This window comes from Trachurus japonicus, chromosome 24, assembly GCF_045865225.1.
Source record: "Trachurus japonicus isolate A0001 chromosome 24, Traja_1.0".
NCBI lineage: Eukaryota > Metazoa > Chordata > Actinopteri > Carangiformes > Carangidae > Trachurus > Trachurus japonicus.
In genome coordinates, this window is record NC_140930.1 from 30,427,230 (window position 1) to 30,443,335 (window position 16,106).

Sequence of the window (16,106 nt, forward strand, 5' to 3'; positions counted from 1 at the left end):
GAAAGGAGTTGGTTAAGTTTAGTAAAAAGACCAGGTAGAGGCTAGACAGGCCAGATAGACAGAGTCCAGATAGGTAGAGAGAGTCCAGAGGGAACATAGGGCTGAGGGAACATAGGCACGCTGCGTCTGGGGAGCATACGTCAGTCCGACTGCCCACAAGTCCGACGGCTCATTTCTCCGACTACCCATTCTACAGTGTTGAGGTTAGGTTTAGGGTAAGATTAAGGGTTAGGGCTACTTAAGTCGGAGAAGTGGGAGGTCGGACTGATGGACGCAAAAATAAAGAAATGTATGGTCGGAGTCGGAGAAATGGGTGGTCGGAGAAATGGGTAGTCGGACAGACGTCATGCGCCCGCTGCGTCTTAGCGCGTAAGTCCGGTTAATTTACACCCTGCTTTACACCAACTTCCACAGAAGTACGGAGTAACTCTCACTTCCCCTCACTGTTTTACAGTATAACTAGGCTGTGTCGTAGCGCGTAACTCCTGTCCGGTTACATGCTGCTATTCAGACATGCCGCTATTTCGACATTGACTTCTAATTGTCGGAATAGCGGCATTAACATTATTTTTTAAGCGTCCCACTATTCCGACATTTTTTTTTTCATTGTCGGAGTAGCGGCACTTTACTATTTTTCAAACATTCCGCTTTTCCGACATTGATTGATTACGTTATAGTCAGACGTGTCCTTCTGATTTATTTTTATTTTTTCATCTGAGACACTGTTTCTCATACACAAATATATAGGCCTATTAGAGAAGAAAAAACAAACCCTCCAAGTTTAAAAACACACCGGCAGCAGCGCACACTGATCTGCAGAGCAGAGACTGTTATTATTCTGTCACCTGAGTTTATCCTGCTGCTTTACATTGTTTTAACATAGGTAAAAGAAGAAAAAAAAGATTGTCTGGAATAAAGGGGCAGATTACATAAGATTATTCTTTTTTCTGCTCCCTTTTGTTGAGATTTGGGAGGTTTTTGCCTGATTTATTGCCCGATGCCATGTATCTCGCTTTCTTTCCCCCTCCCTCCGCCTGTTGTCTTCGTTGTCACTTTGTTGTCGCTCCACAGAGCGCACATGGCTAATTAATATGCACGTGCTGACCATATGGTTGTGTCTAGGCATTCCGGGGACGGAGGTGTGTTCACGTGCGCAATTGCTCACCATTCTTGGATCCAGTTATCAAAGTTGAGGTGCAGAGTTGTGCACGCACAGTTTGATAGATCTGAAAAAGGTGTAAATATTTTGGGTGTCTTTTCACCGTAGGCCTAAGCAAAACATTTAGTAGCAGCAGTTTTACACTGCTTACTTACAGTTTTGATAAATGAGGCCTCAGGCCCTAAGCCCAGAGCCCAGACGCTCACAGCTGCAGCTTCTCCGCGGCTCATCCGCGGCGCTGTCCGTGGTGCTGAAGGTGACAGGTTAACTTGACAAACAAACTGCAGCATAGTTCTGTTTGTTTATCATGTGTGTCAGTTTTGTTTGCGACTTGATAGTTGAGTTGTTGAGATTAAGAACATCACTCCCTCATCAAACCAGTGATAGACATGCTGAAAAGAAAAGAGAGAGAGAGACGCGCCTGGGTATCACAGCTGTGTAAAAAAAAAAAAAAAAAAAAAGACGTGTCGGAATAGCGGTATCAAAAAGTGTCGGACTACCGGTATGTCTAGATAGAGGGATGTCGTAATTAGCGGGATGTCTAAATAGTGACATGTCGGAGTAGCGGGATGTCTGAATAGCGAGCGGACCCCTCCTGTCCTACTTTACACCAATTTAACTCTCGCTCACCTCGCCACTAATTTCTCAGCATTTTACAGTATAACTAGGCTGTGTCTTAGCGCGTAACTCCCGTACAATTACGTGCTACTTTGCCCGGACTTACAGTCTAACTTCTATTCCCACCAATCATTTTAGCTACCAGGTAGCCTATATTAGAAATGAAATAGTCTACTGTACAATATGAGCACAATTGTTACAATCCATTTTTTCCCTAAGTGTCAGCAGGGGAATTTCACCTCTATTTCAGAGATTTATTCATAATTAATTATTGTCCCAGGCCTACTAGTAAGTGTAGTATAATCCAGTTCAACAACATTTTGGCAAATGGGCTCTTTGCACAGCTCCACTACTTGCTGAACTTAATGCTGCTCCTTTGTTTCCTGTCTTACATTATTGGACAAACTGATTAATCCAGGTGTGTCTGAGTAGTCACAATGGTCAAACACACCTGGGTTAATCAGTTTGTCCAATAATGTAAGACAGGAAGCAAAGGGGCAGCATTAAGTTCAGGAAGTAGTGAAGCTGTGCAAAGAGCTTATTGGCCCATTGCCATAATCTCTATAGGGTAGGTGCACAAACTCTACTACTTCCTGACAGGAAGATAGCATCTTTATTTCCTGTCCCATACTATTGTGTACTGGGTGTGCCCAAGAGGTGCCGCACACCTGATCAATCACTTAATCCAATAGTACAGTATGGGCCAGGAAATAAAGATGTCTTCCTGTCAAGATATAGTAGAGGTTGTGCACCTACGCTATAGTCTTAGTAGTAGGTTTTTTACCGGTAACGAAGGGTGGGATGAATCTGCCAGGACATTCAGGTCCCACAGTGACTCAGACAGTGATAAGATGAGAAAGTTTTCCAGAATTTGGAGATAAATTATGGTCAGACGCCACATTCCTGGGAAAACCATGTAAGTGGAGACAATGTTGCAGCACAGCCCCAGCTGTTTCTTTGGATGACAGGTAGTAGCGTTACCTGTAGATGTGATGTAGTTCCAGGCACTGTGGTTTATCTTGAGTCAGTTCTGCAGCTGTAGTGCTCACAAGGATGCTGGTTGTGTGTCTGTTCTATACACTATGAGTTTTGACACACACAGACGTCTTGACACATGGAAAACAACTGTTTGTAATCAGTTTATTTAAAGCAGAAGTAAGCGATCCGGTCGTTTCGGCTAACTTCCTGTCAGCCGATGGAGTTAGCAGTCCCCGCCCTCGTCCCTACGTCACCACATTCACGCGCATCCCTTGGCTGCACACACAGAGAGGACCGCCCCTTTATGCCGTTCTCTCTCCTCATTGGATAAAACTTGTAGGATACAAGGAAAGTTTTCTCCTCGGCTTACAGCAGAGCAGAGTGACTTACAGACCCGTGTTTCAGACCAAACACTCTATGTAAGTGATTGCTGTTGGAAGATATAACTATTTAAGACTTATATTAACACAAATATTCCGCTTACTTCTGCTTTAAGTGGTGGGAGGTGAGTGCATTAGGCGAACAATCAGAGCAATGTTCTTATAAAAATAAAATGGGAGTGGTTCTTTGGTTGCTCTTTCTATTGAGTGTGTACCAGGCAGGCAGTTCTAACTGCAGCGGCCCAGGTTTGAATCATTTGACCATTTGCTGCATGTCATTCCCCCTGCGAGAAAGGTGGCTGACCTGTGGAACCTTAAAGGGCAACTTCGGTTTTTTTCAACCTGGGCCCTGTTTTCATATGTTTTTCTGTAGATGTGAGTGATGGATAATATTTTTTTTGAGGTGGCTCCAGTATTGAGCCGGGCAGGCAGCCTGCAGCCCAGCTGATGCTCTTGCATGGGGCAAGTGGCTCCCGTCAAAGTTCGCCATAAACGAGCATTTTTTTTCAAACTGACAGGCTCAGATAGTTACAATGAATGTCCGACAACATACTAGAAAGGAGAAATTAACGTATTCAGGGTTTTTTCTGGCCAAAATTTGGGTTGAGGCGGCCGCAGGGATACGTATCTCTCCCTCCGGTCAAACGCCCCGTCCTGATCCACATCCACTGCAAGGTAAAGGTGCCGCCAGCTGTAATAGTGTAACATCCGCGTTTTTACAGCTGATTTTAGGATGAAACTCTGAACATAAATAATAAATTACCATGGAGATCTATCCGGGTTAAACAGCCACCTTTGTAGCTGCAGCTCTCCGTCTCCGTCTCCTTCTCTCTCTCTTCACGCTCTGTGCCGGTGGGGTGTGTTTACACTCAGCACCAGGTTTGAACGGAGCGGAGTCTATGAGCCCCAATGAGCCCCGCCCCCGCAGGTACACAAGCAAGCCGCGCATCAACGGCATCTTGCGGTCTGGCCCGGAGCTGAAATCAAACACACCCCTCCTGCTGCGGTCGAGTTGAACCAGTTGAAAACAGCGCCGCTGAGCTTCCATACCGTAGCCTACATTGAGTTTCAATCAAGATTCCAGCGCAGCGGCAGACAATTTCAGCGAGGCCGTGCCGACCACAGGGTCTGGTATGTTGTCGGACACTCATTGTAACTATCTGAGCCTGTCAATTTGAAAAAAATGCCTGTTTATACCGCAAACTTTGACGGGAGCCACTTGCCCCATGTAAGAGCGTTAGCTGGGCTGCAGGCTGCCTGCCGGGCTCAATACTGCAGCCACCTCAATAAAAGTGTTATCCATCACTCAGAAAAACATAGGAAAACAGGGCCCAGGTTGAAAAAAACCGAAGTTGCCCTTTAATTCAATTATCTACTTATCTCCACAACATTTAATCAATGAACTACATTTGGTGGCAGTAATATTCCAGGGAAGTGCAGATAAAGTTAGTGAAACAACATTTTAGCCATGCTAATGTAACTGGTGTAACCTCTGCATTGTTGTAGAGAAGTGAACCCCTGTTACACTAACAACAGGGGTGATTGCAATGCCAGTAAACCCAAAATGTCTACAATCAGTAGAGACACCCATCACCAGTACTTTAATAGTCTTCATTATATAATCTATATAGTCAATGGTGTATGGTCTTTCAAATATGAAGAACTGCTTTTGAATTCCTGTCAGTGAACGTGTTAAATTGCCTTAGATTGACATTCACACAGTAAATATGGCAGTTACTTTTGCTGTTGTTGTTGTTACACAGCTGTCCTTGTTTTGTGTCAGTTTAAGACTGTGTTGGAAAAGTTTTCAGATAAAAACATCACTTAATTACCTGATAACAATCACATTTGCTTTTACATTGACTGTACCATGGGGAGAGGAAGAGCCCATGTGTACCACCAGAGCAGTTAAGGGACCAAAGGCTCATTCACACCTCTAATAGAAGAAGTTGCATAATATCATTGCATCAGACAATAAACAACTTGTATGATTGCGTAAGATTTTATGGTTGAATATTTATTCAAGTAAAGCCTTTTTCACAGTTTGACACAAAAAATAGTTTTTTGAGATTTCAGATAGTTCAGCAGAAGAAAGTAACTAAATGAAATAAGCGATTTGTAGATATATTGATTATATTTAATGGAACATACAGTTTTAGAACATTTGAATAAGGGCATGGAAGTAAAAAACTAAAAAAGACTCCAAACCATGTGTGTGATGAGCCACTGAGAGCTACTTGTGTGATACTTCACAAGATAGAGTGAGTTTGATTTAAATACTTAATACTAAAGACAGATTGATCCACCCCATAATGGTTTAACTCACAGGAACTGGACTTAAATAAAGTAGGCCTACTGTATATGTACTGTAAGTGGTAAATATCAAATAATAAAGTTGTTCTCGATAGTAGTGTAGTTTTTTTTTGTAATTTGATGTTATGTCTTGTTGTGCTATGTCTCATTATGTCATTATGTCTTGCTTCACCTAATAAAATAATGAAAAAGAACCAGCTGTATGGAAAGACTGGACACAAACTCTTCCCTCTGGCAAAAGGTTACGGTCCATCCGGACCAGGACCTCACACCACAAAAACAGTTTCTTCCTAGCCTTGCATCTTCAGAGAGGAGAAGAGCCTGGTGTCTGTTTTCCGAATTTTGTTTGCATTCTGGTTCCCGTCTTCTAGCGGATCCGGAAATCACCAAATTCACCAAAGTAAAAGTGTTTACCAACATAAAACTTATAGAATAGACATTAACTTGTAATACAAAAAAAGCAAAAGGTTAACTTAATGGCTTGGGGACTTTCTTGTAAATTATATTCCTTAAATTAAAGACTTTCACCACATTTTATAAGCTTGGGGCTTATAAAGCCTGTCTCTCTCGCCCTGGATCTGGCTGCTTATCAAAACAGCGAGTCAACGGCCCAAAACTACTTTCTTCCATTCTGCAGTCAGCCTAATGAACAATGCCCCAGTTCCCCCTAAATAACCCTGAACCTATGGACAGTCACTCTGCACTACTACAACAATTTGCATGATAAATTATTTAGCAGTATTTTTCTATTCTTTTATATAGCATATTTATAATCTATTTTTTTGCATAGTATATGTGTATCTTTTGCACTAGAATATTTTAATTCATTCTATTCTATTTTATTTTATTTACATTCTTAATTCTATTTTCATCCCTCCCTTCAAACTATTTTAGTTTGCACCTGACAACAAGACAAGTTCCTTGTGCTGTAAACTGACTTGGCAAAAAAAAAAAATGAAGACATGTTGATCAACTAGCTGTTACAGTAAGACACTAATTAACCAGCTAAGCTTGTTGTTGATGTGTCAATCATTAACTTCCTCAGTCAAGCAAGTCAGCTGCTAGACTGACACATGTAAATGCAAGCACACATTTTCTTTCACCTGAAGTTATCTGACAGACATGACTGAAGTAAATCTGAGGTCTGCTTGACATTACTTCATCCTCAGTCCTGTGCACAGTTGTCTGATTCAAGCAGTCTGTTGCATTACTGCTATCTATTGGAAAGTTCTTGCTTCCCCTTCACTTGCTGTGTATAAATGATGATATGAAGAGACACAGGCTCAGATTTATCTATACAAAATTTAGTTGTGCATAGTCTCATGCTCATCACAACAAAGGCCATCTTGAAAAAAATCAAATAGAGGGGGAAAAAATGCAGTTCTTAAAGCAGAAGTAAGCGATATTTTTGTGTTAATATAAGTCTTAAATAGTTATATCTTCTGACAGCAATCACTTACATAGAGTGTTTGGACTGAAACACGGGTCTCTCAGTCCCTCTGCTCTGCTCTGAGCTGAGGAGAAAACTTTTCTCGTATCCTACAAGTTTTATCCAATGATGAGAGAGAACGGCATGAAGGGCTGTGTGTGCAGCCAAGGGATGCGCCTGAATGTGGTGACGTAGGGACGAGGACCAATAGATCCATGACGAGGGCGGGGGCTGCTAACTCCATGACAAGACGTTATGGTGCGTTCAAGGCAACCCGTAACTCGTGTTTTTCCGACCTGTGAAGTCGTACCAGTTCGATCTGGTACAAGTTCACGGGTCGGAAGTTACGAGTGGCCGTTATAGTGACTTTCACAGGTAAAACAGGTCGGAAAAACACGAGTGGGTTGCCTGGAACGCTACAAAGTCGTGACTTGAAGCTGTAATTTACGTTTTCAAAAGCCTGCCTGGAACCCAGCATTTAGCCAAAACGACCGGATCGCTTACTTCTGCTTTAAGATTATGATTCCTTTTAATTTGTGTATCAACCAAAAGTGCAAGAGAGAGACTTTAACCAGCACATGTCACAGTTTTTATGCAACTAAAATTTCCCATTTGCCTGATGTCCATTCAATAATCCACTGAAGCTGCCCATTTGTCCCATGGTCTGATTGTATCTCTCCTATGTGCTAAGGTTGACTCATTCTTACATTGTCATTTTTATGAGTCATATTAAAACAACAAGCTGGTCTGTTTGAATAAAGTGTCAACTTGTGGGCCACATCACTGTGTTATTAGTTTGAACTTCATAAAAGGGTTGTGACTAATGAGACCAGGTATGTCTGCTACACTGCAGTATGCGCATCTTTATAACCGTTGAGCTATCCATTGTCATCACAATGCCCTAATAATCAAGCTTAAAGAATCAGTATACCTGCATGGGCGGCAAATATTTGAGAACTGGGTAATCATTTTAATGGGCTTGAGTAGGCCACACCATACAACAGGCAAGTGTTGAGACTTAATTTATTTTTCAAAAAAACAAAACACTCTTAATACAATATATTTTCTTTATGATTTACAAAAATAAATGATTTGAAAAAAAAAATCTACTGTATGTTGATGACACTATGAACACATTCATTATTTAACAGATCTTATTTAGCAGATGTTCAGAGCTAATTAATATTTAATATTAAAGTTTTGTTTCACTCCATTACTAGTGCTGTGTTCTGATACACACAGTATTTTTTTTTAAACAGGCAGATCATGGTTTAATTAACTTATTAAAATAGTAATGGCACAATAACAAGTAACGCAAACATGCCAGAACCAGTAGTAGAACTGATTTGTGCGTGTGACCTTGCTGCTGGTCCTTTTTTTTCTTCTTTTAACTCAGCTAAATTACATGTGGCTAGCTAAGAAGCTAGCAGTGAGATAACACTGTTTTCACTGTCTCATTTGTTTGCATCTCATATTTAACCTTTTTGGCTAATGGTAAATGAAAATTGTCTTAAAATCTTGTTTTCCTTTTCTAATACAGTGGGGTTGTTAATGAAATAAAAATGCCATATGAGCCACCCCTGCAGGCACACAGTTGGCCATCATTCTTAATGTCTAGAAACACAACAAAAAATCGAAAATTATGACTTAGGTCTTTAAGTAAGTTAAAGATTTTAGCTTAAAATGAAGATGACATTTAGAGATTTGACACAAAAAATGAGTTAGTGTTAATTGTTTAGTCCTTATTAGCTTTTTTGAATTTGGTTTTGCTCTACTTAAATACAGCGACTTAGCCTATCACAGATCAGGGATCATTAGTGATGATCTTTTCTAACTACACTGACTTGCATGAACTTCAAGTATTACCAAACACAGCAGCATTTGTTGTTTTGAAAGTACATTCTAGCAGAATGAGAATTGGGAAATCATCATTGCCTTCATCACATTGTTGATTTCAAAATCTACTTGTTGCACTGCCATTCAACAAACCTTCTTCAGACTATGTACAGAGAAATAGTTAATCACAATTTACTGAAATTAATACCTGTTAATATTCAAAGAAACTATTTTTTACATAGATTGTTACATTAAGTCAGATATTGGTAAATGACTCTGACGCAGCACCACTGCTGTTTGAGCTTGAAGCTTGTGAAACGTGGTAGACATCTGAAAAAGACAAAAAACAATAAAAAAAATAAATGAGCCAACTTCTTTGAGGAAACTGTTAAAGATGCTTAATGTGAATTAACTTACTTCTTCTTCCACGTAGTCGACTTATCAGATTTGTTGCGCTTAATGAGGAAATGCCACCACTTGTGCTCTACAGTACAAACAAGAATATTTGTGTAATAAATGTAATGATTCTGTCTCATTTATGTAGAAAAAAGGAATAAGCATATCTAATAGTTGTAGTTCACTTGTTAAAAAAAAAATCACTTACCCTTGTTGTATTGGAGTTAGTGCCAGAGCTTGTAGTAGTAACATTTCTTGAGAGGAGAGCACGGATCTACAGGTACAATCACATTAATGTCAGTATTTAAATCAATAGTCTTAGACAACTGTGTGCTTTCAGTAAATGATTAAGAAGACTGAATAAGTGAAAAGTTTGGCATTTTGAGAATGATACTGATACTATCACTCAGTTTTGTTCCTAGAGGTAGCCACCCCTAGCCTGACTCTCGCCAGACCCTTGTAGTTCCGCAAAGCTACGCTGAGCTCCGCACAAGGGTCTGGGACTGCTCCATAGGCGATTCATTTCAGAAGGCGGGGCCTTGTAAAAAAAATCTTGTATGTGATTGGATAAACCACTTGTCCGTTATCTTGAATGACGTGCTACTTCAGCCACTCACTGCGAGCCGCCATTGTTGTTTGACTCAAACAGTCGCTTCAGCGCTACGTCACACCTCAGAAAGTCCCGCCCGGCGATCCTGATTGGTTCATTATTTTTTGCTCCGGGGAAGAAGTTTGCATTGGCCTCGAGTCCAGACCCTTGTGCGAAGCTGAGCGTAGCGCCTCTGGCGTAGCTTTGCGGAACTACAAGGGTCTGGCGAGAGCCAGGCCACCCCACCAATGTATTTGCTTATAATAGACTTCATGTTAAATAAACAACTTATAGGACCTACTTATACATCAAGTGTCTTGTTCAGTCATTATTCATATATATATATATATATATATATGTATATATATATATATATATATATATATATATATATATATATACATACACTGTATATATATATATATATATATATATATATATATATATATATTATCATGCAAAGTTCAGTCAGAGTTCCTGTAAACTGTTTCTCCTTTTCAGTTACTATTTACTTGCTTGACCATCACAACAGTTTCCTGTCCATGGGTGGAACAGAATGCAGCTGCAGTACTTCTTTCAAACACTAGATGGAAACGGTCTCTTTGCTTCAGCTTTTTAAGGTTGTGTTGATAACTGTCAGATCCACAGGGTCTGGTCCTATCTTGCATTTCAGAAATGTTCATCGCTCACTGCTGCTCCCCTTACTTTCTCTAAAATTCATTATTTTATTGTAACATTTCATCAGTGCACATGTGAGGCACTTTGTAACTAGTAATTTTGAAAGGTGCTGTTTGTTTATTCAGACACAGAGCAAAACTATATATAATTGAATGAACAATTAAAATTAGAGAACAATGGCAGTAAACAAAGTAGAACAAAATGAAACTGATGTATTTTCACTAGAACTTTAAATGTAGAACTCATAGTGGATCATTTATACACTGTGCTTCTTTATCTTCAACTACTTTCTGTGGGGGATTCATCTTCTTGTTTAACTCTAAATGACAGCAAAATGCCAAGTGATTTACATGTTTAACAATGATTTGTTGGGTGGGGTGACTGTGTCAGAATCCATCTTGTGTAGAGAAAGCCTAAGGACATGATCTGCTCCCTGTGGTGACATGGGATGAACCTCTTTTATGCCATCTAATGACAGCTAAGTTCTAAGGCAGCCAGGGCTGGAGGCATTTTGCAAAAAAGGTGCCAACTCAGCTTTTATTCCTGACTATTCCTTTATGCTCAACTTACCTTTGAGTCAAACAGTGTCCCAAACACTAAAATGAAGAAACCCTGTGGAAAATTAGACAGACAGTTTTTAATCTTATGAACAAAAGAATGAATAATTCTGAATGAATTAATAACATAGAATAATTCATGAGACTGTTTTGTAAACATGTCAAATACTTGGAAATATTACCTGTAGTGAATTGAAGAATGCAAAGGCAATATGGATTCCCTTATCTGTTGATGAAACCATGGTTCCTACTCCCAAAGCCCAGGTCAGTCCAAATAAAGGAGTCAAAATGATAACACATCTTGTGATAACCACCAGTGTATGTTTTTCATCACGCTGGGTACCATCTCCCATGCTGCTTGTCACCATTTTGTACAAGACCACGATTACAATTAAGATGTTGATGAGCACTATGACCAGTGCAGGTATCACCATGGCTAGGAGGGCCTTTGTCTGGAACCAGTTCAGCCAACAAGCATTGTCTTTCCTGATGTATCCATCCTGTGGTGCTGTAACAGCAACAGTGATGACAGCTATCAACAGTGGGCCGCCGTAGCCTAAACAGAACCCAATGGCCAACATGGTTGACTTGGACATGTGTGAGAAGATCATGACCGTCCGGTAAAAGAGTAGAAGGCCTGACACAAGCATCCAAAAAAATAGAGCAAGGTAGAAAAAGTGCATAAAAAATGTTGCTGTGCTACAGGGCCCAACTGAAACTGTATGGTCCTCCCCTGGATTTTCAGCAGGGTTATTGGCTATAGAGGAGGCGATGATGAAGCAGATGTCAGCGATTAACAGCGATAGGGCAGTATTCACAATGGCAACATGACGCATGAATGCAGTGCTGTTTTTGGTGATGGCTTTCCAGACATAGCCTTCAATAATGAGACATATGACTAAGCTTGCCAAAGATATGCCAACTCCAACATAGGTGATGACATCCAAGAGTACTCTTATCGACTCTGGGATGCTTGTCGCCATCAGCATTGAGAAGGAGGTCAGGTGGTTACATCTGCAGGTCACTGTGTTGTTTATGTCGGAAACAAACTCACACCCTTCATCATCCCAAGCACCCAGATTATCAAAGATTGTGAAGTTCCAGAAGACGCACTGTGGGTTCGCTGTCAAGGAGGTGTTCAGCTTGTCGTAGCTCAGACTGACATTCTGAACTGTTGTATTTATTCTGATAAGCACAACAGCTGCATTGATGGCATTTTCGCTGACGGTTTCGTTGCTGGTGGTGTTTAATAAGGCGCTGGCATTGAAGGTGGAGTTCCGTGTTGGCATAACATTATTAAGGGTGGAGAGGGTGATTGTTGTAATGAATACATTCTCTTCGTTTACATTTGGAATGTCTATGATGATGCTGGAGTTCAGGTTTGCCCTGAAGGAGTTGTTGAATGTGGTTCTGTTGAGCAGGATCCGTGCAGTTTGAATGGAAAACTCCCCGACCAAGTCGTCTGAAATAGTCTCCAGAGAACCCAGTAATTGTGAGCTGGTGTTAGTGTTGGTGTCATTGGTATTCAGAGCAACCCAGGACTCTCTTGCATCATCACCAATGATGGCATCCACAGTGGTTATTACATTCTGCAATTCAGAAGACATTTCATTGTAAAGGTACAACCTCATCCAAAAGTACAGTGTCTGTCACGACACCCAGATGATTTACTAAAACTGAAAAGTGAAGAATTTAACTGACCTGCATGACTGTTTCGTTAACAGCGACTGAAACATTTGCAACGGTGTTAAGGATATTAACAACAGCTGATAGGGTTGCAGTTGAATTTACAACTTGTGTTTGCTCTTGTCGGACGGTATCGCTTAGATTTTTCACAAACTGTGGAACTTCCTCCTGAACCAAATCCTGAAAGAAACATTGAAAACACAAAACCCCACTATATTAGTATCAGAGTGTAACTTTAAATGATAATTGCAAAGATGATTCTTTCTGGAAAACAGAAATTATTGCAAACAGAGGCTGTAGACCACTGGAATGAAGGGAACTGCTGTCCTGCTGAGAGGAAGGTTTGGGTTGTCCAAGTCTGTCATAATCTTATTCCATATGTATGTTGAGAGTTAGTCATCATGAATCTGTGATGTTGTATTGTGTGACTGTGTGGTTTGCTTCTTCCTCGGCTGCAGGAAAGAAGGCTCTGCAGAGGGTAACCAGGACTGCGGAAAAGATCATTGGCTGCTCTCTGCCCCCTTGGAGGACAGCTTGCGGTGCCTGAGCAGAGCTCGAAAAATATCTGCTGACACCTCCCACCCCGGTCAGCACCTGCTCAACCTGCTGCCATCAGGCAGACAGTTCAGGTCCTTGAAGAGCAGAACAAACAGGCCAAAGAATAGCTTCTATCCTTGGGCTATCAGAACTCTGAACCTGCCAGTGAGTAGGCAATTTCGTCATGCTTTGTCTGGTGACAATAAAGGAATCAATCTATCTATCTATCTATCTATCTATCTATCTATCTATCTATCTATCTATCTATCTATCTATCTATCTTGTAGCAAATAGAGGACAAAATCCGCAGGCCTCATTTTGTACAAAAATAAACAAGTTTTTTATTCAGAAGTGAACAGCAGAGATAGTACTGGAAATTGCTGAACTGAGAACAATTTGTTTGTCTCAAGTTATGCCTTCTCAACCATTAAATACCAAAATGCCTAAAAAGTTTTAGTAACATCTGTTGCATTCACGATTGGGGTGGGATTGCCCCCAGATAGTGTTTTCCTTCAGAGCTATGATAATAATGATGGAGACAGCTCAGCTGTGGATTCTATCCCCCATTTTGTACATTGTTGTGTCACAATGAAGGAATTGCTTCACAGCCAGTGTACAAAGGAGGAACAACTGCAGTGGCCATCTACATTATGGGATTTGAGTTGGACAAACATTAGAAGTTAACATCCACAGACAAACAAGCGTCTGACTTGCGCACAGGAAAGACTCAGACAAGCTCCAAAGTCAGGTAGCAGTTTGGTAGAGGAGTAAATCACCTACCTCGGAATCAATTAATAGCTCCTTAATTTCTGTTACAATGCAGGTGTTCTCTTCAAGTCTCCACTCTCCTGTTTCCTGACAGACTGCAGTCCTGCTTCCCTCCTGACCCGTAGGACACCCAATGACTGATCTGTCACCTACTCGCCCCTGCCCATATAGAGTGTTGTCACACTGAATAACTGTAGGATGAAATGATCAGTTAGTTAAAAGGACAGCAAAAAGAGCAAAGGATCAGCATAGTGAAAGAAGATGCTCTTACTGGTGCTGGCGCTGAAAATGGTCAGTGCCATTGTCATATCATAACCTGGTATGTTGTCTACCCTACAGATGAATTGTAGCAGATTGTCCCCTGATCCGCTGCAGGTTCCAAGGTTGTACTCATGCGTGATGCAGTTGGCGTCTCCCTCATTAGAAGAAACTGCGAACATTTAACAGCGTTATTACATACATGAGATAGTAACCATGCCCAACTTCACAAAATTGCCAGAAAGATGAGTTTAGTTTTACCTGAGACTAATTGATTGGCACCTTGAAACCAATTGACTGTGAAGCCGTCCTGCACACAACATCTGAGTGGTTGAGTTGCTCCGTCTGTGCATCTTACATTAAGTTCACTCTGTAGTTGCACAATGGGAGCTTGTCTGATGTTTGCTTCCTTTACAACTCCAGTTAGGCGGATATTCAGTTGGCCCATCAGAGTACAACTGTAGGCTCCTGTGATCATGAGAAGTAGTTATTAATGACTGCATAGGTATATGTAAACTAAGGCAAAATTCACCTGCCTGTTGCAGTCATTTTTATTAAGGCCATAATTGCAGCATGATTGATGATGTTGCTGCTTTGAGTGAGGACAGTGCTGTGGCTAACTTTTTGATGTTTAGCTTTCTGCTACGTGTCACCTGAGCTAAATAGAGCCCCTGACCGTGACCTATACCTGAACACACCATGCCTGGCTTGTTAGTTCAGTTTGTCATGTAGGTAATGAGTCATCAAATCAATTGAACAAGCCTCAGAGGAAGATGCTAACTAACAAAATTGAGTGTGAGCTTGCCGCCACAATTATTAAACAGATGGACCAATTCTCAGCTCCATACACACACCATGCTTTGCCCAGCAGGCACTGCCACTTGGTTATAATGGAGCAGCTCCCTCTGTCGGAACTACAAAATCACTCTTCAGAAAACTACGAATGACATCTCTATGTCCATCTTTATATAGCAGTACTAAAATAAAAAGTAAAGTAAAATTAACTTATTGTAGAATTACTTATGTACCTGGTAAATATCTTATACGAGTTGTGTAGTCAGTTAAGCTAACTCTGACTTACCCCTATCAGCAGGAATGACGTTGTTAATTTTGAGCTCAGATGCACGGTTAGAAGTAGTTATTTCCATTCTTCCACCATTTTCAATTTTCCGTCCATTAAATTTCCACTCAGAATTAGAAATTGTGTCCATATTAATGTCTTCTGGGAGCTGACAACGCAGTGTCATGGTTTGCCCAGTATAAGTCAAGTCAGGAATATTGATTGAAGTTGAACCTTTGGATGAAGCAAAAGTGATCAGTTAGAAATTATGTCAAGTTAAACAAACATTAATTAACTCAGAGGAACCTTTTCTTAACTTACTTGTGAACAATGACGAAACTGGACTAAGGACAGGGGCTACGGAGCTCATTGCACCTGGGAGATCTTGATTTGAATTAGCTATTTGACCAACGTCAAGGCTGGTTGTCCGAACTACAAAGTCTACAATGATGCTTCCTTCTCTGTAAGACCAAACAAAAGCCAAAGTTGTGATGAGAAACGTGTTATAACTCCTGCTTCTGAACTTTTGTTAGTGCATAATGTACCTGAATCCTGTTACAGAAACTCCACCAAATCCTGGGATGTCTCTATACACATCATCTAGCTGTGGGTGACACATGCTCAGTTATCAACATTCAAATACAAATGACTGAAAATACAAGTTTGATTATCATGTTAATAGCACACTTACCACTACACGAATGCGTGATTCAAGTTCCTGGTATGCAGGACTAGCAGGATTATTTAAATCTTCTGTGAATGTACTGTCTAATTCAATTGACATTTCTATCACTTCTCCTGTGCGTTAAAAACAGATGAAAAAACATGTTAATGTTACTGTAAAGACACATACTGCCATGAAGC

The 16,106-nt window shown here is 40.6% G+C and overlaps 1 protein-coding gene across 1 annotated transcript in view; it reads right to left on the reverse strand.

Moving 5' to 3' along the window:
* Positions 1-8,876: 8,876 nt before the first annotated feature.
* LOC146962204 (uncharacterized) overlaps positions 8,877-16,106 on the reverse strand; it is a 30,017-nt gene continuing 22,787 nt past the window's right edge. The window contains exons 26-38 of the mRNA XM_085771741.1: positions 15,934-16,040; positions 15,788-15,846; positions 15,564-15,703; positions 15,264-15,476; positions 14,444-14,650; positions 14,196-14,354; positions 13,937-14,115; positions 12,635-12,799; positions 11,116-12,522; positions 10,947-10,988; positions 9,318-9,383; positions 9,131-9,197; positions 8,877-9,043 (exon numbers count right to left, since the gene is read on the reverse strand). Coding sequence (XP_085627867.1) covers positions 8,970-9,043; positions 9,131-9,197; positions 9,318-9,383; positions 10,947-10,988; positions 11,116-12,522; positions 12,635-12,799; positions 13,937-14,115; positions 14,196-14,354; positions 14,444-14,650; positions 15,264-15,476; positions 15,564-15,703; positions 15,788-15,846; positions 15,934-16,040 — 2,885 coding nt within the window. The 3' untranslated portion in view covers positions 8,877-8,969. The remainder of the gene's footprint in view (positions 9,044-9,130; positions 9,198-9,317; positions 9,384-10,946; positions 10,989-11,115; positions 12,523-12,634; positions 12,800-13,936; positions 14,116-14,195; positions 14,355-14,443; positions 14,651-15,263; positions 15,477-15,563; positions 15,704-15,787; positions 15,847-15,933; positions 16,041-16,106) is intronic.